We start from the raw sequence: 27,770 nt of genomic DNA, 5'->3' as shown, positions 1-27,770 counted from the left end.
CGCATTTATAACACATTTAAATGTTAATACATGTTTTAATTACATTCAAATATACTATATAGAAATGTATTTTATTATATTTGTTTTTATATAAAAAAGAAAAAAACAAACAATTTCTCACACACAGATACAAATATTTACTCATTTAAATGAATTTATTTTAAAATGTGAAATCTCAAAATAAATTAATTTTATTCCTCAGTTATTTATTGAAACTGACAAGTCTGCAAAAACAAAAAATATTTTTTAACTAGATTTGTATATTTTAAAGAGTTTAAGTGCTTTTTCCTGTTAAATGACACTGTGCTGCAAATTTTTAATGTTTTTATAAGAAAAGTTATTTAACTGAATTTTTTTTATAAATTTTATCATAAAGTTGTGACACTGGACGGTCGGTTATAGAGACTTTTAACTGTTTTTTAAGTTTAACTCTTTTTTTTCTGTATTTCTTATTCTGTTGACAAAGCTAATTATGTAGAATTCCATCGGGCAAACGGACAGACGGATATGGTTAAATAGACTCCGAATGTGATTTGAACCAATTGGCTTACTTAAAGTTAGATAAAATACTAATATTTTAGACCAATATTATTGAGTGTTATAGCATAAATTATCAATTTCCTCCCTACTATAGTGTTGTTGGTTGGGTCTTCCTTCAAAATCGGGAACTCTAAAATCTCTTTAATCTAAAACCTTAATTTAATTTTTGCATCACCTACAAAACAATAAAGAAAATCAAAGCAATATTTTCCCTCTAACTATTCGCACTGTGTGAGCATGCCAATGTCAACAGCCATTATAAAAGAAATTTAAATTACATTAAAGAAAAATTCTAAAGAAAAGGAAATTTCCACTTATTTTTCTTAACACTCTGTACTTAAATTTACTTCATTCCTTTTTAATTTTTCTTTTTTTCTTAAGACTCCTTCTGTTAGAGGTCATCTACAATAAATTGTGTCCTGAATTTAAGTGTATAGTTATTTAAGACGCCTGTATCCTAGTTGATGTCTCACAACTATAGTTTTCGAAATAGAGGAAAAAAATGGAAAAAGAAAACTGGGAATATATTTGTTAACATTAGACTATAATAAATCTTAACACAGACAAAAACATTAACACACATAAACATAAACATATAAACACCAAATCCTAACAGACACGCACTACAAATTTTCGAAGAAAAACTTAGAAAATACTATAAAAATTCTAACAATAGCAAACGATAAAAAAAAGAACTTGAAATTTATATAAAGTCGCTTTGTTAGAATGACAGCTCCTTAAGGATTTCTTTGTTGATTTCTTTACCACTCATATCCCTACTTTACCTTTAATATTGTTTCATTGTTTTTAACTCTGTTTTCATGGCTAATGACTGTGTTCTTAAAAACAACAGGCGTTAATGCATAAATTACAGAAAATATAAAATAACCAAAAACTTCATTATGTATTTTGTTAAAAACAACAAAAACCAACTTTAGTTGTTGTCTTAGTGTTTGTTGGTAGTTTTAACTCCTCTTGTTTCACCGCCTCTTTTGGCTGCAATACTTGTTATATGAAAAATGTTTACTTACCTAAAAAGAGAAAAAAAGAAAAGAAACGATAGAAAAGAAATGAATTATTAATTTGTTTATATAAATGTTAAAATTATAGTATAAATCAAATAAAACGAAAGTTTTGCTATAAAAAAAACGTAGTAAAGAAAAACTAACAGACATTCTCAAAACAAAAGTAGAAAACTTAAAGGAAATTGTGAAAATTATTTTTCTTCCAGTTACTGCAAAAATCAATTTTAAGTTTGAAAAAAAGTAAAACAAAAACCACTAAAACATTAATCAATTGTTTATAATTTCTGATTGTTAGTCTCTGACTAATAGTTCAAGGTTGTTTTGCTATTAATAGTTTTATTACATGCAAAAACTATTTATACCCTTTACCTCTGCACTAAAATATAAAAGAAAATATAGCAATTGAATCAGTTTAATGTCTTCAGACTGTAAGAAAACTGATACTAAAATATGCTTTATTTTTAGGAAAATGCTAAAAATTAAAAAAACTAGTTCTTAAAATATTCTCAAAAAAGGATTTTCAAAAGGTTTGAAATAAATAATTAATCGCATCTACAATGTAAATAAAACCAAAGTACTTTGATGTATTTTTATGCAAATTTTTTTAATACCTATTTAAAATACGAAGCTATTTCGATATTGAAAATGTAGGACATGTTTTAATTTTTACAAAAAAATCTTAACTTTCAATTTTTTTACTATAACTTCTTAATATATAAAACTACCCTTATTGTCATAAAACTCTTTGACCAAATTAAATAATCTTTCAACAATATTGATATAATAAATAAACAAGCTCACACAAACACATACCATCATCAGAAATTTATTCATTGAATGTAATTTAATTTCGTATGAGTTTATATGTATAAGTGTGTTTATTTAATAATAAATTGTACAATGTATGTATACATTAAATATAATTATCTACTTTGTACAAAAAATAATGGGTTTTATAATAATTTATTTAAACGCACACACACAAACGCATTTATATTGAATGTAATTATGACACTATAGCTTTATAACTTTATTTAGTTGCCTACAGCGCGTATGAGTGTTTATTGGTGTGTTGTGTTGTCCATTTTTATTAATCATACGCTACAATAAAGAATTTTCAAATATTTCGCCTGAACGATGACAACAATATTATAAATTGTACGCAAATGTCAATACATTTATGATTTGGCCACAAAATTTGCATTCGGTTGTAGATTTTCAACAAAATGTTGCAACAACATTTGCTGTGTGGTTAAATTGAAAAATGTCAATATATTTTTTTTGTTTTTTCATTTCACATCAACCGCAAAGAGAAAATCTCGGAATTTTTGTTATTTTATTGGCTCTGTTTTGGGAAATGTAATGTTTTTTAAAGAGATTTGAATAGTTTATTGACATTTAAGTAAAAATTTTAAGTTTTTGTGAAAGTGATGACTTTAAGTGGAAAAGTAATTTGTAATGACAAATGGAAATGGAAATGTCAACAAAATCTTGCAACACATTTGAAACGAGTTCAATATTTGTCTAACTTACTTGTTTACTTACTAACATACTAACTTACTAACATACTAACTTACTAACTTACTAACTTACTAACTTACTAACTTACTAACTTACTAACTTACTAACTTACTAACTTACTAACTTACTAACTTACTAACTTACTAACTTACTAACTTACTAACTTACTAACTTACTAACTTACTAACTTACTAACTTACTAACTTACTAACTTACTAACTTACTAACTTACTAACTTACTAACTTACTAACTTACTAACTTACTTACTTACTAACATACTAACTTACTAACTTACTAAGTTTAGACGATACATTCTAACACTTAACTGTCCCGCAAACAACTTAGAATAACAGTTCCGATAAAAAAAATTCCCGTCTCATTTTGTTTTTTAGTTTTCCTAAGAAAAATCTCAACCACACTAAACATTACGCTACTCAATTTGCGGTGCTCAAAAGTGTAAAAATAAACGATGTGATATGAGCGGCAGTAGGAATTATGTTGCAATATCTATGAAGTTCTTAATGATGGTCATAATCCTATTTGTACTAGTAAAAACAAAATAGTTGGATAGACCACAGTGTCCGTTATACAACCAACACTAAAATATTAAAAAATTACTACTTCTGCTACACTAACTATATTTAAACGTTTATTCTTAAATTGCTATTATGAGTTGGTCAATTAAAGTGATGCACACTATCGCCTGGCTACCATAAATGTTAACAGAAATATTTAGCAGTTTATACATGTATGTATTTATGTAATTACTACATTTTAAATGATCATATTCGTAAACAGGCAGGAGTATAAAACTTGGCCCATAATTATCATAAAAATGTTTTTCTAAATGGTCATAAAAATTTATATTAACATGAGTTTGTGTGTGTCTGTCATTTGATAAGTGTAAACGTTTAATAGTGTGTGTATTAAAGATTGAATTTGACGTAAAAATAAGATACACATTAACACTTAAGTGGGTTTTTGTATTTAAGAAAATATGTGGGAGTAATCGTTTTGTATATGTGCCCAAAATATTTATTTAGTTAATGATTAGTTTAATACTTATATATATTGCACTAATAAATGACAAATAAAGTGACAAGAATTTCTTTTACATTTCTTTAAGGAAACATACAAATTCTTAACGACACACACACTAGTGTGGAATGAGATTTAACATTTCATTTAAGGCTTTATATAAGAGGAAAACATAAATTTAATTTACCATCACTAAAACTTAGAATGTTTAAGTTTTACTTTGCTGTTATTCTACATTTTCTTGTTCACAACTGAGTGAGTTTCTTGTTATTAAACATATGAATATATTAGGGTAGCGTTTACCATATGAATATATTAGGGTAGCGTTTACCATGAAAATTTAACTAGAACCTCTGTCTAGGCTCTATCGATAAGATACTTTCAGCGTTAGTTATTTGTTGTATCAGAAGTTGTCAGTCTAAAAGAAAAACTATATTTTCGCATTTATTTTATCTTTAAGCGAACCACTCTAATGGTTAGTTTATGTATTTATAAGAATGCGGATATTCTTGAGTAAGTATGTGTGTATGTGAAAATTTAATATATGATGAATGTATACATTTAGCAAATATATGTTTTTGTATATGTGTGTGAGTAGTATAAGTGTTTGTGTACTTTTCATAATATGTCTGTATAATATTTAAACCTTTATGAAAAATGAATTATTTTCTCTGTAGCATTTTATTTAGAAGTATTAAAACAAGGTCGTCTTTCTTCATTGCACTTTTTCACAAGTGTTTTGTCTCTTTTTATAAACACATATACACAAATGTCACTAAAATATTAATGCTCATATGTATGGGTATGTATGTATGTGTGTATGGTTTTATCTGTATTATTTTTATAAGCTTAAAATTTCACTCATTGTAACTATATACTTATAATTTGTAATGCCTTGAACTGATGTATACAGAAGCCAAAAACCAGGCTAAAACCCATAATAAACTAAATTCAACTATACTTAAACGCACACTAATACTTCTCACATACACTTATGTAAACGTACTTTTACAGTTAAAGTAAAAAAATAAAACCTTGACAGTTGTAATGATAATTTTATATCCACTTATTTCCTATTCTACTCTCGCTGTAGATCTGTGCAGATGAGGAGAAAAAATATGAAAAAGTCATGATGTCATGAAGTCACGATGGCAAAGAAAATGACAAAGACATAGCAACAGCTCTAGAAATAGAACGATTTTCATTTTTGAAACCTTTAATTTGAACTATTACTGTTCAAATTACAAAGAACTTTAATTTTGTTTATTTTGAACATGTATTTATAAATTTAAAAGAAATCGTTTTAAGATCTGATGGGAAATTAGTTTTTGTCAAACTCTAAAGCTGAAAATGAGCTACCTCTCACTATATGATCATTATTATAGACGAATACAGTATGTTCATTATTTGAGCTTTAATTTTGCCAATTAAACTCTATTAAAAAGCTATTTATAAAATTTACTACAATTAACTTCCGTTAATATTTCTCTTCATAAACTCCCTTAAATCGAAAATAATTGTTCTTTAATTTATCACTATAGTCGTTGTTAATGCTTAAAATTTAACACAATAATATTCCATACCATAAACATAATTTCAAAATAATCGACAAATTTTGGACGTGACACCTGACAATTACATTAAAAGCAAATTGTCAGTTATTCTGAAGAACAAAAACAAGAACAGCAGAATAAAGCAGCTGTGCCAAAAACCTAGCAGACCAAATTTAACAGAACAAAGCACATGGTAGTGGTAGCAGACTTGGTCTAGGTAGTGATTGTAGGCTAAAATAAAACCTTACCAAGAAGGTGTTAAAATGGAAAAACGTAAAGCTTAGGTTAAATGCCTGTCATTTTATCATACGTGTTCTTAAGCACAGAATGACAAAAAAAGAAAAAATGTTGCAAAACCAAAAAATATTCACAACTGAAAATAGCAAAAAAAAGCAGAACATTTAAAAAGGACGGAGGAAACAGTACTTGGGATAAATACAAATTTACAGCAGCTGAATAATGGATACAATCTGCCATCCTAAACACAGAAATGTTACAAACAACAACAACAATATACATAAATTTATACCACTATGACATGTCTTGCATGTCAATGTAATGATGACAGTTATGGTTTAACATATGAATACTCACACACACATACACAGCCATACTTCTGCAGATAAACATTTTCCAGATATACATTTCTATGTAACATATTAAAATATTTATGCCTCAAGTGGCTTACAAGAGTAGTGCATGAGAAATCTTATCACATTTTCAGGAAATAACCAGCATTTTGTACATATTTTAACAACAACAACAACAAAAACAACGACAACAGCAAATACCCACAATAGGTACAACATGCTGCATATGTTGCCTCCAAACTACATGTTTAAATGTGTGGTTTTCTTTCAGTAGTGTAACAGAAAATTATACACTTATGTTAAGAATAATAGGCGAAAACATTTTTATATTGTCAATTCTACTGGATCACTTTGAGTAACCATACTACATGCCTAGTCTCAAATAATGATGTTTAGTAGAACCTCTTAGTTGTGAAAAACCTAAAATTCCATACCTTGGGTGTTTAAACGGAAGAGCTTAAATTTTCTCGGTTCATTCCCCTTGTTTTTGAGCACTCAGTAGCTAAACATTAAAAGTTTTGTCTTGGACCTAAGTATTTGCAAATTCTTTCTAATCAGACTCTAGACCTTTTTTTCACATATATTTTTAGATAAATAATGATCTGCACCCAACAACTATTTTATGTACATATATGTATAGACACTGTAAGCCAACCTGCCTACTTGCCTCTCTATTTGTTCATTTGTCTGTTTGACTGTCTATCTACCAGGTCTTAAATACATGAGACTTACAAATGAGTTTGTTTTCTACTACACTTATTCCCACTTTATGCTGCATTCTTGTCAATGTATGTATAATAAACTGACACATACTAGCGGAAGATGGGTAGAGAGTTTGTTAGCAGGGCGTTAAGGTAAGTGGCCAAAGTGGTGGCTGAATAGTGAAACAGAAAGAAAGAGAGAGGTTGTGTTAAAGTGAGATAATGGAGATACGACACATGCATGTTACCAAATGGCAACATCTATAAATTATATAATCTCAGCCTCGACATACACAAACAGTGGGTGACAAAAACAGGGAAGCCCAACAAATAAATTGCTTTAAAAATTGCCTCAACTACTTATAGATATCCAAAGTAAAATCAAAACTAGTGCAAAAACTTCTTCAATGCTATAAGTTAAACTTGTTTTTTTTTATAGCACTCACTGTATATAAATATGTTTGTATTATTACCGACACTCAATTCTAGATGAAGGCAATGATTTATTTAGTTAATCACTTACTAAAAGTTACAACATACTTTCCCATACTTAAGATAAAACTCATGTTGTCATTTGAAGGCAAAACACTTTTTGGTTTTGTGAAAATATTAAATAGAAGATTAAAAAGTTAAATCTTTAAGTCAACACACATTAATAAAAATTTACATAAAAAAATTCCTTCGATAAAACTTTCACAACACTTAACACACCAGAAGAACGTCAAATTTGATAGAATAGCTCAAGCCTTAATAAATATCCTGTTTCTGTGATTGATCAATTTGCACAAAAGATTACAGTTTATGGCCTTAAAAATATTATTTATAAAAATGTGGTAATTCGTTGCCAGTTGCCTATGATTCATAGATTTGTATATGTATGTAGGTGTGTATGTGAATGGTTTTTTGTTAAACATGACGTATGATTGATATTGATGAACATGTACATATTTGGTATCACTCATACGTCTGTTGAAAATACATTTTTAATGTCGTATTGTATTTTTTGGTTACTTTTTTTACTTTTCAATATTTTTTTTAAAAGATTGATGGACACAATTGACACAACTCTTTTCTGAAATATTTATTTGTATTTTTTTAAGCAAATATTTGTTGACCAATGGAAATGTGGTTAACAAAACACTTTTAAAAGTAAAAGGCTTAAAATAATTAATACTATTTATAGTAGGTTTTTATTTTTGGGGTCTTTTCAAAGGTTTTCAATCAAATTTCCATACAATATTTGTTCTATAAAACTTTGACAAATCAATGAAAAATTTATTTCATATTTTCAAATCAAAATTTGGGTAATTTTACTTTAATTTAAATACAGAAATGATAATAATTAAAAAGTCTAATTTTAATTAGACAAATAAAAAAATACTATTATCCTTTCATGAAAAATGTTTAAAAATTTCACTTTTGGTGTAAATTATTTTTTAATTATTTCTTTATAATTTTGAGAAATGTTTTTCTTTGCAGAAAGACAAAATGCTATTTAAATATTCACTGTTTAATTTTCCATAATTACATAACTATCGCCCAAATAATAACAAAACAATTTTATGCATTATTACGTCAACAACTCAACTATTTACCTACACAGTTTAAGTAGTGCTCCAGTGCGTATGATGATCATGTGTTAAAGAATTTCAATAAAAAAATACCACTCATACGCCTCGTACTAATACAAAAAGCTAAAAGAGTAGAAAATAAAACAAACAAACAAAATCCAAGAAAATATTCACTTAATTCCATTTAGCATTGATTTTTTTGTTTTTCTTTATATCATGTCTATTAGATTGTTTAACATTTGCATTATCTATAGCTTTCTATCTATCATTTCATCTATTTATTTATTGTATAAGAAAACAAATGTAGTCAACATTGTAGATTGTTAAATGCCATGTAAATACTCATTTGATTTGTATGTTCAAAAGAATGAAAGAAAAAATTATATCTATGTATAAAAAAACAGAAAACAAAAGAATCACCAACTATTTGCTTTTCAATTTAAGCCAATAATCTATAATACAGACATGTTTATTTGCTTTTATCTGTTTTTACACACAATATAATATAATGTAATGTAAATGTGTGTAACTATTTACCAAATGCTTTATTACAATTTATTGTAATAAATAAAATAGAAAACAAATGTTGAATATATTAAATATTGAAATAATCTAAATTGTTTACTTTTACACAAACACAAACACTATATTTGAAGTTATTTGATAAATACCTTTGTATAGAAAGCTAATGTTTTGTGGTTTTATAGAAATTTTTTTAAAAATTGTCAACAAATTTCAAAAATTGTTTAAAAATAAACATTCTATCTACTATCGTCCGTGTCAAATGTGTGTATATTCATAGTAAATTGTATTGAATTAACCAAACAAAAAGTATTAACTTCTATTTCTGGATTATATACACATTTACTATTTCTCTTCTTAACATTCGTTTATAGTAATCAAAATACAGTAACTTTTCTTTTTTTTGTCATATAGCATGACCAGCATGTTAGAAAATTTATTTAAAAGTTTTTATATAAAAAAGTGAAATAACTAGAATAAAACATTTTACACAAACCAAAAATGCTATGTAAGTAGATAATTTTAAAAGTATGTTAGTGAATTTAAATCCTAGTTGATAAGAAATTTTACTTTTGCCTTCAAAATTTCCAGAAATTTTAGAAAAACTGATCTTTTAAAATCTGTGGAAATAGAATATGCTGGTTTGTCAAACCTTAAACAAAATTGTGCAAGAAATTGCTTTTAATCACAAAAGTATTAAAAAGTATTAAAAAAATATTTATCATCAAAAAAACTGTTCTTTATTCATTATAAAACAGATTTTTAACAAAATATTTATGTTTAACAAATAAAAAATTGTCAACAAAATTTTCACGAAAAATAGCAGTTTCATCAAAATACAGTTTTTTAGCAAAAACTTGTTTAAAATTAAAAATGTTTTATTTTATATATAAAACGTAGTCTTGTATTCTTAATAACTTCTGTGATTAAAAAAAACTTCTATCAAAAAAATCATTTTTAATTATATTTCATCATAAAATATTAAAACGTTTTAAATCTTGTTTCAACTGTTGTGATACCTTTCTTGAGAAGGATTCACGAGTTTAATCTCTGATCACATTCCCACACTGCTTAGTCGGCGGAATTGATTAAGAAATGTCCGCCTGTATCTTTGTTGAAATCTAAAGACCTCAAGTATTAGGGATTAAAATATTTTTTATAATAAAATGTGTATAATTTTACATAAAAATTTTTGAGAAGTTTGGTATTTAAAATCAGAAAATTGTTTAAATTAAGAAAACAACTTTTGTTTTCAAGTCATTTTATAAAAAGAGGCAGAAAACATTTTCCAAATCATTTTTTGATTTGAGTCATTTGACACGAAATTGTTCTTATATAAAACAAAGTTTTGTCGATTTTGGCGGAGATACAAAAACATTTAACAAATGGCCTATTTGTTGTATTTGACTGTACATATGGGTACTATTTGAAATAATGGACTGATTTCAAAAATTTTCAATAGGTTTTGTCCTTGGAAGCAAGTCATCAAAAGACAATGTTAAAAATTTTGTCAAAATATCATGAAAGTTGCGTTCGTAAAAGGTTAACATAGATACAACGAAAGACGGATGAACATATTAAGCTTAATTAACTCAGAAAGTGATTATGATCTCGTAAAATATTTTTTATTTGGATTTATCAAAACTGCTATCATAATTTAAATTTAAACCAATTCTTAACAAAAACAAATTTTGATCTAAAGAAAATTTATCGCAAATCTCAAATTATTACAATTACATTTTTGTCACCTATTTGTATGTATTTAAAGTAATTTTACCCTCGCAATGAGGGGAAAGTAAATGAGAAATTACAAAAATCAATAAAAATATTTTTATTTTTTTGCTGAGTTTTCAAACATGAACTTGCAAAAAATAAATGGAATAATATCATTTCAAATAGAAAACCGCAAATCATTATTTTAATAATACTGAATACTGAATTTATTTTATACTTAAACCCTGACAACAGTAAAAAACTCTAAAAATAAATCCAGATATTTTATAAAATAAATTGCATTGAAAATATTTTCCTAAAATTTTTGAAATTACAAAAAAAAAAAGTAAAGTGAGAAAAAGGTATTTATAAAATAACATCTTAAATTGTTAAAGTTTAAACTATAATTACTTCTTCATTTACTTGAAGTTTTCTTATTTCAATTTTGCCACAAATATATATTGTTTGTTTTATACCTAAACCATAAAACTGTTTCAAATCTCTTTTTTTGTGTGTTGCACATAAACAGCAAGTCATAATTTTGTGATTAAATGGAATTTTTTCTCTAAAAATATATCTCACTAATATTTAATTGTGTAATTTTTAATTTTAATATAATTGTTTCAAATTTTTTCTTTTCATATTTTGCAACATCAAAATTCAAGTGGCTGTCAAGTTTTATTTTTAATAATTGCTATATTTTTGGAATATCCCCTTCCTGTCCCTCATCCTTATTTCAACTGACAGCAGGTGGCAGAGTTTTCTTTCCTGAGTTGTGCTATATTTCGTTGTATTTTCTGCTTAATGACACTGATGTAGTTAAAAGCAAAAAATAAAACAAGTAAATTATTAACACAATTCTAAAGCATTTTGTCTTGTCATTCATTTTCGCTTAAAAACCAAACAGCACCAGAGTGTAATAAAAAAAAGGATTGTCAGGAGGAGTGTTTTGTAATTATAGTTTTTAGCAAGAATTCTTATGCAATCTTCATTATCCAATTGTTTGCCACACTGTAGCTGCAATTTTAGTACGTACCTATTTAAAAAACTTGTGTCAACTTTATATATGTTTACAATAACTTGTTTAAATTCTTTTTATATTATTAAAATCGTTTGGATTTTTTATAAAAAAGAAATTCTGTAAAATATTTAAAAATGTATAAACATGTATAAACACCTAAAATTAAACTGAACATAAATAGACTTAAATTAAACTTACAAAACTTTTATTTATTTAAATCTTTCACTTATGTCTCTTATGTTGTCTTCTACCTGGATGTAAAACAATAAAATATTTATGCTTACAGAACAATCATGTTATGTGTAGAATTTGTATATGTTATTTTTAAAAACTGTACAATACAACTCCAAAGAAGTGTCTAAAATTTAATAGAAAAAGATTTTAATTTTTAAACCAACAACATAGACTGGACTTAAGAAACTATGTACAGGCTGTTGTCAGAGAAAAATATTACAACTTTTTATTTGTGTCTATAACAATGTTTAAGTCAGTTTTGTCTATAATCAAGAAAAACTGGTATTAAAAATATATATTTATATTATTCTACAGATAAGATACTTTCTATAGTTAGTCAAGACTATAGATCCTTCTATAGTCAAAACTATATATCATGCTATAATTAGTCTAGACTATGTATCTTTTTATAGTCATGACAATAGATCTTTCAGCCATGGCTATTGATCTTTCTGTAGTTGTCTTTTTATAGATAAAACTATTGATCTTTCTGTAGACAAGACTATAGTCGAGACCACATCTTTCTCTAGTAAAGGCTAGAGACATTTAATGCCAAGACTGTGAAACTTACTAAAGATTTTTCTATAGTCAAAGCTATGAATCTGTTAAGCCATTAAGTCAAGAACATAAGTAGATCCCTTTATATTTAAGATATATTCTCATTTAAAGTCACGATAGATCATGGGTCGCTATCGGATCTGTTGTGCGCTCTAAAGGCAAGGTCATAGATCAGGTAAAAGGCATGATTTCAAGTAATAATAAGCTAACTTTAGAACAGCCTTTAGTCGATGCTATAGACCAGAAAGTTTGAAATATTTTTTCATGTGCTGCCTTTATTATAGTTGTTGCATGGCAAGTTTGTTTAAGATAAGTTACAGAAATATGGTAATAAGAATTACTTTAGTTAAGATACAGACATACAAGTTGAATAAACAAATACATTGTATATATGTAAATATTCATATACATATACCAGATACCGGTAAGTACATATGTATATACCAACAAACATATAGCTAAGTTTCTAATTTAAATAATTGAAATATGATAGTTCCTTAAGAAGAATTCCAACATTTCAAATGACATACATATGTATGTAGAAACACATCAAAACTTGTCGCTTTAATAACTATAGAGTCGTAGAATGAATTCACAATTTTTGTATTCAATCTCGAATTAAACGTTAAAATTTAAACACAAAAATTTTAAAAAAAGTTTAACTTTAAGTTTGCTGGGTTATCATACAGATGTTGTTGTTGCTACTAAATTATAACTTATAGTATTTTTTACTTAAGTAAACATGCAAGAATTTTGTTAAGACTTTGGCATTTGATTAAAAGTGTCATGTATCACCCAAAAATCTTATAAAAGTATTTAAAAGAATATAGAAAACTATGGAAAAACAACAAGAAAGACGGACAAGAATTGTACTGAAAGAAATTCTAAAAAAAACTAAAAAAGTCAACAATGTGTACTAACATGTTGTAAGCAAATTAAATACATAAATTTTCCAAAATATTTTCATGTGAGAAAAAGTTTTTGCTGTAAACAATAAAAAATGTGTGTATTCCTTAAAAATAGTATTGTTTAAATTTATACATTCTAAAGGCTATAAATTTATGCTGATATGTTATTGGAAAAAAATTTTAAAAAAATATATTTTTATCAGGTACGTATTCTACCAAACATGTCCTCTTAAAACTTCATTTTACAAATGTACTAAAGTGCATAAAGAGCCCATTTAAAGTTACTTAAAGCAGCCAAAAGCACATCATAAAATATTGTGGCCTTTTTTTAACCAACTTGACCTTCGTTTTTAAAATATTAAAACTTCAATTGCACCCTCTGCATCATCACTCATATATATAAACACGTAATTTTTTGGTGGACTCTTTGTCAACATTCAAAACTCAAACACAGATGTAAAAGTAAAAATGCCCCTACTGCATGTTTGCTCTATGAACTTATTTGTGACTCTAGCAAATGTATAAAGTTGTTCGTCACACATATAGCTGCAGGTGCTTGAGATTTATTTTGTTCACTTGAACACAGCTAAAAAAAAGGCAATGGAACCAAGTGAATGATGCTTATAAAGCTTTTTTGTTAGCTTTTTTCATTTTGCCCCTAAACAAAAAGGTCACTACTATTTTAAGTAACTTTTGCAAGCTTCAAACGTATTTCGGTAAAAAAACTCATAAATTACAAAATTGTATAAATAGCCTAAAAGCGCCTGCTCTAAATTTTGCTTTAATATTTATTAAATATTATTAAATAGGGGAGTTATAGTGGAAGTTTTTTTATTTAGTTTATAACTTAAAGATTAGTATAATATTTTTAAATGACCTCAAAAATATTATATTTTTTCCTTTAATTATTTTTGCACAAATACTTTTGATTAATGTTAATTATTGATTATATGTTTAACAAACTATATCGTTATTCATTTTTTAACTTGTTATTGCAAATTACGTTTTATTTCAAAATCATTGAGGTAAATATTTTCATTACAATTTTTTCATTTTTTCTTCCTCTTTAGAGATTTTTTGCAATTTTCCTACTTTTTTTTGCATTATTTTGCAACTCATTAAAGAGAAACCAATCAATCGTTGCAACAAATAAAAATAAAATGTATATAAACACTAGCAACAAAAACTCTTATAAAAGAATTAAAACAAACAACCATAAAATTGAAAACAAAAAAAAAGAACAAGAAAAACCACAATGATGCCAAATAGTTTTACAGCACAGACAAATATACCGAAAACTGTGTAATATTCCAGCAGTTTTAGGGGGGGGAATAAAAATGTAAATTAATAGGCAAGGCGATTTTTGTGACCCCTTTTACTTCTACAGTATGCATCCGATATGAGATAAAAATATATATATTAATAAGAACGGTTAAGAATTGTGGGATTTTAAAGTTTCTACGCTAGTTAATATAAATGTTCAATTCTTTTCTTCAACATACATGTCTGCCTACTTCGAGGCAAACATCCCGAACTGCTGGATATTTAAATACAAAATTCCAACATAAATATTACAAAAAAAGGAAACAGAATCGATATGCAACAATGCTTTTCAATGATTTCATAAAAACAAACAATCCACCAACTCATATGCATACAAACACGCACGCACAGACACATTTACATACATACATGTTTGTTCACATCCTATTGTTGCCTATACATACAAATTATTTAATGGTTGCCACATACATATATACAAGTATGTTTGTGTTGTTCATGTATGTAAATGTGGCATGGTTTATAGGAAAAAATGTTAAACTAGATTTTAATTAAAGGGCCACTTGTTGTTTAACATTAATTATAATTGTTATGGCAAAAGAACATTTCAAATGAAATAGAACACTAGACTTTAATATAAATCTGGATAAAAATTTAATTTTATGGGATTTATATTAAAAAAATATATATATTAAAGAAAAGTACACTTACTGCACATAAAGAAGCCTCAAAAAGGTTTTAAAAGTTCTCAATAAAATTATTTTTAAATAAAATATTTTTAAAAAAATTAAAACTTAAACATTTTAAAATGAGTTTTATTGCTGTTGGAATGAGGCTGACTGAGGTTAGGTTAGACGGGCAGCCACACCAACAGGTTTAAGTCTGACGTGAGTCCATCTGATTTCGGTCCCGTTGTGTTACCTTATTAGTCATAGGACTTTTTTCTTATCAAAACTACTCATTACTTCCAAAGTTAAAGCAGCCGGTTCGATTCACGAAATTTGGAATACGATTTAGATTTATCGCAGATATATCCTCCATACAAGAGCGAAAAGTGAATCTAGAATAAAATTCCTTGTTCTCATTAAAGAGATACAGTCTTCTTCAGCTTATCCTTGTGACAACTTCTGCAGTAGTCATTGTATTAGAGACTTATTCTACTGTCATGATTGTCAATAGCATAGTGTCCCGTTATTGTCGATATCAGCATTCCAATTTGCTCCCGGCGAAAGCTTGACAATAAATTAGACTTAGGGGCATTACAAAGAGGCCAAATTGACCTCGAAAGAAGGCAGGTTGTTTCACTAAACCATCTGATCGGACTTAAAATAAAATTTAAAAAATTTCCAGAATAATTTATTGGTCAAGTTTTAAAGTTTTTGGTCATCATCACCTTATATACGAAAAAAATTTTAATTACCAGGTGTCAATAACACATCAGTAATTTTTAGTAAATATACCAAGCTATCATCATTAGAGAAAGCAATATGTTACTTGTCGTCCAGCCCAGTTAAGGGAATTATAAACAAATTTCAAATATTTACTTTTATATTTTACTCAAAATTTTCCTTACAGACTTATTTAAAATCTACTTAATAATATGTAAAAAAATTTCATAGTCTTCTTCATAAATTTTCCAAAAATAATATTAAATTTATAAGGCTTAAAATTGGTCTGCATATTTTTTTTTTAAATAAAAATAGAACTTAATCCTAATGAAAGTATTTAAGTCAATCATCTACTCTTTACCCTTCTCTGCAGCATATTAAAATACTTGACAGCAACACATCGGCAAAAAAGACTTGTTCAGAATATTATTGTACAAAGGAAGAAAAAAATATTAAAAATCTGCTTAAATATTTAGCAGTTTATAAATGCACAACACAAGTCGATAAAAATGAAGAAGAATTAAAACAAACAAAACAGTTGCAGTTGTCCCAACACTCTTTTTTTACCCACTGAGAAAATAGAGACAACAATTGAAAAGAACAAAAAAAAAAAGAAAACACTTATTTAATGATGGACAGTGGTGTTTGGTAAAGAAATTCTAAATTATAAATATTTTTTAATTAATTAAATCACCAATCTTAAGGTTTTTATTGTAAAATGAATCATTTAAATTTTTTTTGATATTTACAAACTTTAAGTTTTTAACTAACTTTTAACCACTGTGCTAAGCAAATTTTTCCACTTTCAGACAATTGTGTTGGAAAAAGAAAAACAAAGTTACCGATTAAAAAAAGCTTTCATCATAATGCCTATGAACACTACGTATATAAAACACATACATTTATACAGACACCTACACATATACACTTACTCAGAGGAAAAAAATCCATATATGAGTAAAGGATACTAAAAACCAATACATTGATAAACAAACAAAACAATGCCAACAGTTTTATGGGAAAACAAAAACAAATGACTTATATACACATGTGGTAAGAAAAATAGCTGTGATTTTTGTTTAATAAATATCAAAATGAACATATTCATACCATACGCCACTATAGTGGGGAGGATATTATGCGATTGTGCTGCTGTTTTTAACACCCAAAAATATAGGTCCCACACCAACCTTAAAGTATACCAATTGGCTCAAAATCACTTTCTCCATGCAAACCTTTTGTGTACGCTACAGGTCGCAATATTCAAGATAATTTGATTAAATTTGATCAAACATTTATAAGGATATGCCCTACTCCTCTATTAGCCATCCTACTGAAAATCTCTTTTCAATGTTTATTTATTTAGTAAATAGTAAAATTTTTAAAAATTAATACAAAAAATAATAAAAAAGTATAAAATGTTGTAAAATGAAACAAAAAAGATACCCTTAAGTTTTCGTTCACAGGTGTATGTAGAACAACTCATACCAGATTCTATAACAACAATATTGGCAAATTTAACAACACTTGCCAAAGCAATTAATAAAGCTATAAATGGATTTTTTTTCGGACACTCATCCGTCAATGGTGGCTTATTATACACAAACAACAACAAAAAAAAAGAAACAATAACAAATACAAAACGAAGAAAAAAAGACTTTAACCAATTGTAGTTCTTTTGTTTTTTGCGATTTTAGTGAGCAAAACATAAACACTGATACACAGACAGAAATTTCGCCACGCACTAATATCCAAAAAATAATATAGCAAGAGGTGGACAATTGTGTGCTTTAATGTTTCGAAATTTTGAGTGATTATTTATGAATGGTTAGAGGCAAAGTTTCTGTTCAAAAGGTTCTATAGTATTTTAGTGTAAGTATTGGTATTGAAAAATTTAATTTTAATGAATGAATTATTCAAAAACAAGATGACTTTTTGCTAGACATTAATTTAAAAAAATCAAATTAAGTTTTATTTATAAAACGATATCTACCATTTTAGATCATTTTTAAAATAAACTTTCAAAAAGCTTTAAAGCTTTATTTGATTAACATTAATAACACTTTACATATAGTAAACGTGTTTATTAGGGAGGTGTTAATATAATGAACTACATAATGGACAATGTCAACCAAATAGTTTAATACATTTTAACTTCTTTAATGTTAGTTCACTTGTCCATGTAATGAAAACATTGACTAGTTAACATATTATTACAAAACTAGTATACAAATAGGCCCATAAACCAGACATTAGACTAAGCAGGAACCAAATCAAAACACTAGTCAATAGATCAATCCATAGACTATTCAACAGACATATTCATAAGCTAGTTCATAGATTACATAATATATAAGTTCAATAAACAGTTCAGAGACTAGTTATTAGACTTGTGCACATAGCAATCAGTAGACTAGTGTCCATATATTAGACTGGCCTACAGACTAATTCATAGACTAGTCGATATACTAGTTCATAGACTAGCTAATAGATTTGTTCATAGGCTTGCCAATAGACTAGGTAATAAACTGTTTCATAGAAGATGCAATAGACTAGTTCCTAGCCTATGGACTAATACATACACTAGTCCATAAACTTCTCCATTTACTTGTTCAAAGCCCAGTTCATAGAGTAGTCTCTAGTCTAGATAACAAAAACAGCACAGCAACAAATTATAAATTTCAAACAAAATCATTGGTAATTGTGTGAACACTTTGAATACAGCACCCTGTCTTCATACACATATTTATAAATAAACATCGCAAGGACTGACCAACTCTTTATATTGGCCTATAAATACAAATCGATTATTTATACACAAACAAATGTGGGCCATGTTCTCGCCATAGAGAAATAGAAATAGTAAGGGGAAGAGAAATTTGTTGCACGAGTTGTTGATTATAATGAATAATACAGTTTTGTTGCATGACAGGTTGTGTATAGAAATTAAACATGATTTCTCTAATGTCCATCAAACCAAGAAGAATGTTGCTGATATAATTTGGAAAATACTTAGCAAACTAACTAACAAACATATTTACTTACATAAGTATTTGTTATAATATGTAATATGCTTGAAATGTATTTAATAAGCAACATTTATCAATTTCTAAATGAAGAGACTTCTGTTGTCATAATAACTGAGTGTATGTGTGTATTTAATTTTTGAGGCTGTTACTCATACATATGTGCATAAGTTATGTGTCTGTATGTAGATATTTACGTATGTATATAGTGTTATGACATAATCTTGGACAATTGCCAAGTATATGTATGTATGTTTGTAATCATGTTTAGTTTGTTGCAAAATGTTGTATATTAAATGGCACTATTAGTGGCATTATAAGCAAAAACAACAACAACAACAGCAAATATCAGCAACACAAGCCACTGTAACTGTCATCAACATTCAAAATATTCTCTAGTTTATTATAGTTTAATGTTGTGGACACATGTGTTGAGCTTTCAAAAGATATATATGTATGTGTTTCTGTGTGTATGGGTGTTTGTTTGTTTGCTTCTATATAAATCTTTGTAATGTTGTTGCATTTGTAAACGTGTTGCAGTAATCAATTATTATGGTTTACTACTTAATAAAGTTAATTATCTCTCTTATGTCCTAACAACCTTCTCCCTTAGTGTTGTTTTTATGTTTTTTGCTGTATATGTGTTTTTTTTTTGTCTTTTTATGGTTCCTCAATGATGAATAGAAATTGTTGAAATCCTCTAATACAACCACAATAATAAACAATAAAAATCTAGATAAATAAAGATTATTTATAGCAAATGTAGTTAAACAATTAAGCCTCTTTACTGTTGTTTGCTTTTGGTTGTATCTGTTAAGGGTTTTCTGTTCTGGCTGCTGATGTTTGGGGAAGAAAAGGTCCTTATACATTTTTTATGACTTAATTAGCAACAGAATACAAGACAATATTTGTCTAAATGACTGCGTTTTTTTCATTCTTTAATTTAATTTAATTTTGTTTCTTTTAAGATTATTTATGAGAGGAATTGTCATAATGTATTTAAACGAAAATTTAATTAAATTTTGCAAAAGGGAAAGGATGGCAAAAGACAAATAACTAAAGTGTTTTTAATGATTGAAAACAAAAGGTAGCTAGCAAGATGTTTTGTTAAATAAATATATCAACAAGCTATTAAATTGAAAGATATCTTTACAAATTAAATTATAAAATGAACACTTTGTATTAAATTTAAACAAAGACAAGAAACGTGTGTACGTAGATGTACTTAATGGCTTTTTGCTCTATAAAAAGCTTTTTTAATGTATCGAACTTTAGTTCAATAGAAATAATTTAACATTTTCAAACAAAAAAAAATTAATATTAAAAAAACAATTTTTTTACAAAAATTCAAAAAAAGCTTTTTTAAACATTCTAACATTTTGAGTTTTTCTATATATTCTGTAACACAAAAACAATAGGATTACTAAAACAGCTTGTTTTGGGAAAAGATTTTTTGCAAAAGCTTTCAAAAAAAGCTTTTACTAAAGGGCATTTCATCACAAATCATTTTTTAATAATTAATTTTTAGAAAATCTATTTGGAAAAAGCTTTTTGAAAATAGCTTTTTTAAAAGAAGCTTTTTATAGTTTTTTTGCGAAATTTTAAGAGTTTTTTATTTTTTCACAAAAACATTTTTCAGGAAAGAAAAACTTGAAGAAACACTTCTTAAGCGTTTCCTCATTTCTTTTTAAAGCTTTACATTCATACATGTGTTATGCCCCTTAGAATTCTAAAATTTTTAATCAAATTTAAACTAATAAATGTTAACACTATTTTCTGCATCCTCTTATTTAATCACTAAACAGAATGTTTTCTTCTGTTTACTTCAATAAAACATTTTAATAATTAAACATGATTTGATCATAATGCCCTTCTTTTGCCAGATTTTTTTTTATATATTAAACAAAACAACTAAAATATAAAATAAAAACAAATCTGCTTAATGTTTCAGTTTTAATCAACTAGCATCCTGGCAAATAAATGTTGCTTGCCTTGCGTCTTGGCCGGAAACACAATAAAAAAAATGGGGGAATTTAATATAATTTCAATTTAAATTTCCGCAAAACAAACCTTGCGCTCCTATACACAAATAAACATAAAATGAAAAAGCCATAGCGTATAGTAAAATGCTGCAGCAGATGTGTTATGCTAAAAATCAGTTCCTTTCTGTTGAATTTTTTGGCTTAATACCGCTTTTACTATAGTATGCAACATAAACTATATAACAGAAATGAGGCAAAGAATGATTTTTATAGAGTTTTAAACGCATACCTTACAATAAATTTAAATTAATTATACTAGAGACCCTAAAACGGAACTAAATGAAAACCGACAGCAACACGGTTATATCAAAATACTTAGAACAGCGCGCTAAGTAGTAAAAATATTTATGTGTGTGTTTCATTCATATTGCCTACAACAAACCGCTGTTGTACACCGGTGATTAGAAAATTATATGTGAAATATTTATATTGAAATATGTTATTATTAATATTTCGCTGGACGAACTGTATTTTTTCCTGTTAACTATTTTTCTGTCCTCGAGTGTATGTTGTATGCTGGGAGTATGCATATTTAAACAAACAGCTGGCAGGATGAAATTTATTAGAAAATACCAACAAACAGGTCTAAAGAAATTGTACTAAATACCACATGCTTGAATGTACATTATATATACATAAATAGAAATACAAATAAAACCCTGCTGTTCGGACTTGCTATGATATTACTTAGCGCTCCTGAAAATAATTTATTCGACCTTAATGAAACCTTTATTTTGAATGGAAATGGACTCACAAGCATAGTACATAACATAAAAAAAAAACTTAATATTATTATTTTTATTTCAATTGTAAAGTTTTAAATTGTCATATTGTACTGTTTTTATTAATGACACCTGTACGTATACGTGTTAATGATTTATTGATATTACATATATTAAGTATACGTCTTATTTAGAATCTACATATATACTTTTCTGAATTATATATCAATATTTTAATATGTTACAAACGGTAGGCTACAGTAACTGATGGGCAAACATATACAATTCCACATTCAATAAACTACTATTTGCTTTATCATACAGCATTCACACCAGCAACTCTTTTTACACAAGGTTCTTTGTTGCTGTTCTTCTTCTGCTATAGCGGATGCTATATGTATGTGTTCTATATGTGTGTATTTAACGTGCTTTAAATGTTAACAGAAAAAAATACAAGGAATAAAATCCTTTTTATAGTTGTAAAAAAATTATATTCCTACATTTTTGTTTTACTTTTCGCGTAAATATACGGAAAACATATAAACAAGAAGGAACATAATCAAAAGAATTTTAATTAAATGAAAAACATACACATGCATTTATAAAACATGTCAGCATGTTTGTTTACATATGTGTGTATATGTCTGCATTTGTGCCTATGTAAAGTTGTGTAATAAATTTCATATTCAATGTCTTCAAGAATTAAGGTAAAAATTATCTATTTAAAATTTATTTACAATATTAAATATTAAAATTTATTATACAAGACATTTATGCCAGAAAATGTTTTAACAAATTAAATAAATATCAACGGCAGAAATTGTATGGTAGAAGAAGTAAAACTTTTTGAAAAATTAAAAGAAATTTTAACAATATTTTTTAAATATTTTAAATAAGACTTAAGTTTGGCTAAAAAACAACCACAACATCGTTAAAAATATATAATTGTATTTTTATTAAACGGTTTTTCTTAAAAAATACAATATGCAGATAAATATTATTCATAATTAATAGCTAAATATTCTACACTCATTGTTCATGTAGAGTAGTAATTAAAAATTAATTTAGAATTCAAATAGTTTCTTTATCTAAATATGCAAAATATTATTGTTGTTTATGGTAAATAGTTGCTAATTTAAACATTTTGAAAACCTCTTTACTTTCCCTACAAAGCTATTTTTATCTATAAAACCAAAACATCGATTGTCAATTATTGTACCAAGATTTGTTAATAATTCTATCTGTTGCTTTCAATAGCTAATAAATAGTTAATGTCCAAATATTTACTATAAAATAAATTTCAAACTTTTTAAGATTTTCTCCCAAGAGATAACAAAAATTTTAATAGTTTTATTAACACACACCCCTATTAACAATGTTTTATGTCCATAAAAATTAGTGATGTACAATGCCAAGATGGAAATAAAACAACAACAATGTTTCGAAAAAAAAAGACAAATATTTCTTTTCTGAGAAAAAAAAACATTTCTTAAGGACTTGACAGGCAAAAGTGTGGCTGGTGTCAAATAAAATCATTTAGGAGGATCTTTTGGAAAAAAGAGTTTTGAAAACAACAACAAAAATTAACGTCACGTCTCTATGTCATGTTAAAACCCAATTGAGGTCAAAAAGCATCAACAAAATAAAATTGTTGTATTTTAAAATGAAAATCTAACGACAAAAATGAAATCCTTAAAGATTTTGGGTTTGTTTTTAGAATTTTACTTTTCTATTCTTTTTTACAGCTCAAAAGTATGAATGAATTTTATGTCTACTTGAAACTAAACTAGAAGAAAGTAATACATACATATATAAAAATATTAGCTGGGCGCTACAAAAGTATTAAAGTTTCTAAAAAGTTTTTTATTAACAAATACTGTTTAAAATTTATAAAATAAAAAAAATTTATATGTGATATTGGAAATTTTAATTTATTTATTTTTTTTTTAAATTTAGAGCCATCCTAATACACAATGCTAAGTATTTCTCTACAAAGCTCAATGACATTCAAAACATGTATATTTACACATTCTGATATATAAAAACCAGATATGCATGTGTGCGTTTATCTTTGTATTTGTGTGGGAAGTATTTTTTATGTAAATATACTTAAAACAAGACAATGACAACAAAAATTTAAATCATCAACAACCAGTAGAGCAACAACAACAACACAAAGGGTTAATTTTCAAAATATTTAAGAGTGAATGTGTATATGAGATGAATAATAGTGATTGTGATTTCATGTAGTTTTTGTGGTTGAAGACTTGAACAATTTTTCATACGTGATCAATCTGAAAAGTATTTTTTAAAAATATTTGACTAGTCAATAGTGTAGTTTTAACGTGAGCACCTGCCTTAATGGCCTTATCTTTTTCATCCTCTGGGTAGACTTGAGAACGTTCTAACATCGCCCCTTTGTTCTTCAATAAAGAACTCAGGTTGTCACTTGTGTACATTGGCTTTGACCGGTCCATGCACATGTACTTTGCTGGAGTACTAGAGCTATTTAATCTCTGATCATAGGATGGACTCTGTTGATTCGGCAACAGCACCTAGAGACGTAACCGGTGGACCGAAGTACGATCCATCAATAAGCCGTAAACATTGTTCTTACTCACAGGGACACACTGTGGTAATTCTGGTATGAACAGAGTATGCTCTGAACATATCTGGACAAGAAAGGAAAATTTAATGGTATCAAATGCATATGATACCTTTTACACATCATCATTGAACCTAGCACACATTTCATTCATATGACACATTCATAAGAGAAAAACATACGACACATTCATCCCGTACCATATACAATTAACACCAACTCATTTCCAACGCTTAGTCCCACACCCACTCCATCTGTGGGGTATCTGTTGATTTCGGCAACAGATACCGTCAGTTCCGGACAGACTGGAGGTATTGGCCACCTCTTTATACCCAGCGATTGCAATAACACCAAGGCGGAGGTCTCGCCAAGGTAACGTGCCCCTGGGGGACTGGTTATAGTCAATAGATTAAGATTTATGATCTAGTCATAGAATAGTTAGACGATGAATTCGTCAATAGTCTAGTCAATAAAATATTGTATAGACTATGCCATAAACTAGCCTGCCGATTATTTCACATTTATAATTGAATAGTCAATATTTTGATGCCATATTTATAGCTTAGGCTACTAAGTATAAGTCACCAAAGACTAGCACATGGGAAAGTATTGATAGCAGTCATATAATCGATTAGACAATAAACAAGACTATCAATATAGTTATAATATAATTTTCAACTATAGTCTGGTGCACATTTTTTTCCGAAATTTAAAAACAAGTCGAAACTGTTTTGCTCGGAAGTTTATAAGATTTTTTGTATTTTTTAGGCTTAAAACCAAATCGTTCGGAATTTTGATTAACACTCTGAGGCAAAGTTGTAGCACAATTATGGTGAACATATAAAATCAAACAAACATCATGTTCAGGATCAGAATCGCAAAAAACTTTAAATATAAATTTTTTGTACTTTTAAGTGCATCTCTTTATATTAGGCGTATACTTAATATCAGTGCTGTTCTGTGTAGTGATGTTCTTTATGACAAGAGTTATAACTTTGCCTCAAAAAGTAAATAAAAATTTCGAATTTCGAGATATAAGCCTAAAGTCTTTGTTGGCCCATAAAAAAGTGTGTGACTTACAATATAATAGACAGACGTGGAACATTTTAAAAAATGGCAAAGACCGCCTCCGCTCTCTCTCCCTCTCTCTCTTTTATCAGTTAAACAATCTGAAATGTATTGTGTCTTGTTTTTATAATGGTTAACGTGTTTGAGAGCGGTATAAATGAGTAAATGTGTTTATTTTACTTTTTCTTGTTGCTGTCACTTTGATTTCAGTATTTTGGAGACAAATATGTAATAATATGCGTGGGTGTGTGTGTGAGTGTGTTGAAACGTATCCTATGTAATTTTCTTTCAATTGTTCTTCTGGCAACACAACATATCACCTGCCTGGTTGGTGGTCTTGTAATATTTAAATAATTTTTGTTCTTGCTGCTATTGTTGTGTATTGTTGTTGGCTTTCTCTACTACTACCAACTGTTGGCAGCTGTGTTGAACAAAAGTGTTTGTTATTAATATCATGAGTGACATAAAGTTTTTTATTTTATACTTATTTTCATACACACACACTTACTCTTTTCTTTTAAACTCAACAATTTATTCTTTTTTGCCAAAGAAAATCAAAAGCATCTTAAGGAGTACATGTTAAATATAAAATCTGCTTTGTTTTCTATAAACTTATACTACATACATAGTTATGTATTTATGTATACATGAGTAAACATACTTGTAGTTAAATTCTTTCTTTTTCCCACAATATTACATTATAAATAATAAATAAATTAATATTTAGTTTATTTCTTTCTTTTTGTTCGTGTTGCCCTTATTCATTCATTATTATCATAAATTATTAAAACAATAAAGTATAATAAAAGAATTACTTGTTGCTCAAACAATAAAATATCTAAATTAAACTGTTTCCTTATTTATATCAATTTGTTAAAACAAAAAAAAAAACTTCATAATTTCCCTGGTTGGTTTAGATATTTTAGTGTCACATATAAAAATTGTCATAAATTATGTTGGAAATATTTATAGAAATATGTATCTTAGCAAGCGAGTTGTTACAAAAACTTATAAAGTATTCAATTCAGGGAAACAAAGCTTTCTATATAAAACCCTTGAAAAGAAAAGTATTTTTAGAATATTACTTATTGTCCTAAGAGCATAAGTATAGTAGAGGAAGAAAAATTCAATTTAACATAAAAATGAAGCTGGATCTATCCTCATTTATATTTCGGAACTAAAAACTATCTACCATAAAAATCGTTTAATTGAAAAAATTTGTAAAATTTGTACATGTTCACGATTGTCTTTAAAAAATTTTTAATTAAAAAACGTAAATTTACTTTATGTTTTAAAATCCCAATTTTCAAATACAAACACAAACTAGTTATGATTGAGTGAAAAATTGTATTGCAAACCCTTAAATACTATATGTACTTTTATAGTCACCTCTCCAAAATTGTACATGTTTTCTGCTGTAGTTTTATAACATTATACAATTTAAAATTTGAAACACCACGAACAACAAGACAACTAAAAATAACAGCTCAAACTAAATCGTGGCATAGAAACAACAATAAAAAATTTGTAAATAAATATTTATGTTTTTATTATTTAATGTTTTACAAAACAAACTACTAAACAAGAGGTGATAGGGGTAGGTTCGAAGTTAGAAAATAAAATTCACTTTTTGAATTTAGTTGTACAAGTTGTATCATGATTTTTGTGTTAAAACATTGTATAAACATAACAAAATAGCAACATAAACAACAGCGTTAGCTAAAGCAAACACTACAACGATAGCAGCAGCATTGAATATACAACAGCATCGGCAACAGCAAAAAAAAAACATCAACCAGCATCGGTAACATGTATTTACATATCTGAAGCACAAACTTATAAACATACATAAATGTTTATAAAATAAATGTATGTATACTGTTGTACATGATTTAAAGAGCAGCATCATACATATGTTTTACTTACACATGTATTGCAATGTACATTGTATGTTTAGTAGGCTGGTTCATATTTATAGGAAATAACTTGACAATAAATCGATTATAGATTAGACTATAGACTAGACTATAGACCAGACATTAGACTAGACTATAGACTAGACTATAGACTAGACTATAGACTAGACTATAGACTAGACTATAGACTAGACTATAGACTAGACTATAGAATAGACTATAGCCT

At 27.2% G+C, this 27,770-nt stretch overlaps 2 protein-coding genes across 6 annotated transcripts in view; both read right to left on the bottom strand.

Moving 5' to 3' along the window:
• Positions 1-27,770, bottom strand: part of LOC111680041 — a 146,934-nt gene that overhangs the window by 106,308 nt on the left and 12,856 nt on the right. The gene's annotated exons all lie outside the window — the stretch shown is intronic.
• The window catches only part of LOC111680042, a 116,343-nt gene continuing 88,575 nt past the window's right edge, over positions 3-27,770 (bottom strand). The window contains exon 12 of the mRNA XM_046955145.1: positions 3-1,571. Coding sequence (XP_046811101.1) covers positions 1,521-1,571 — 51 coding nt within the window. The 3' untranslated portion in view covers positions 3-1,520. The remainder of the gene's footprint in view (positions 1,572-27,770) is intronic.

The sequence above is a fragment of the Lucilia cuprina genome, chromosome 6, assembly GCF_022045245.1.
Source record: "Lucilia cuprina isolate Lc7/37 chromosome 6, ASM2204524v1, whole genome shotgun sequence".
NCBI lineage: Eukaryota > Metazoa > Arthropoda > Insecta > Diptera > Calliphoridae > Lucilia > Lucilia cuprina.
Note: the sequence above shows the minus strand (reverse complement) of the source record. Positions and strands in the feature narration are given on the sequence as shown.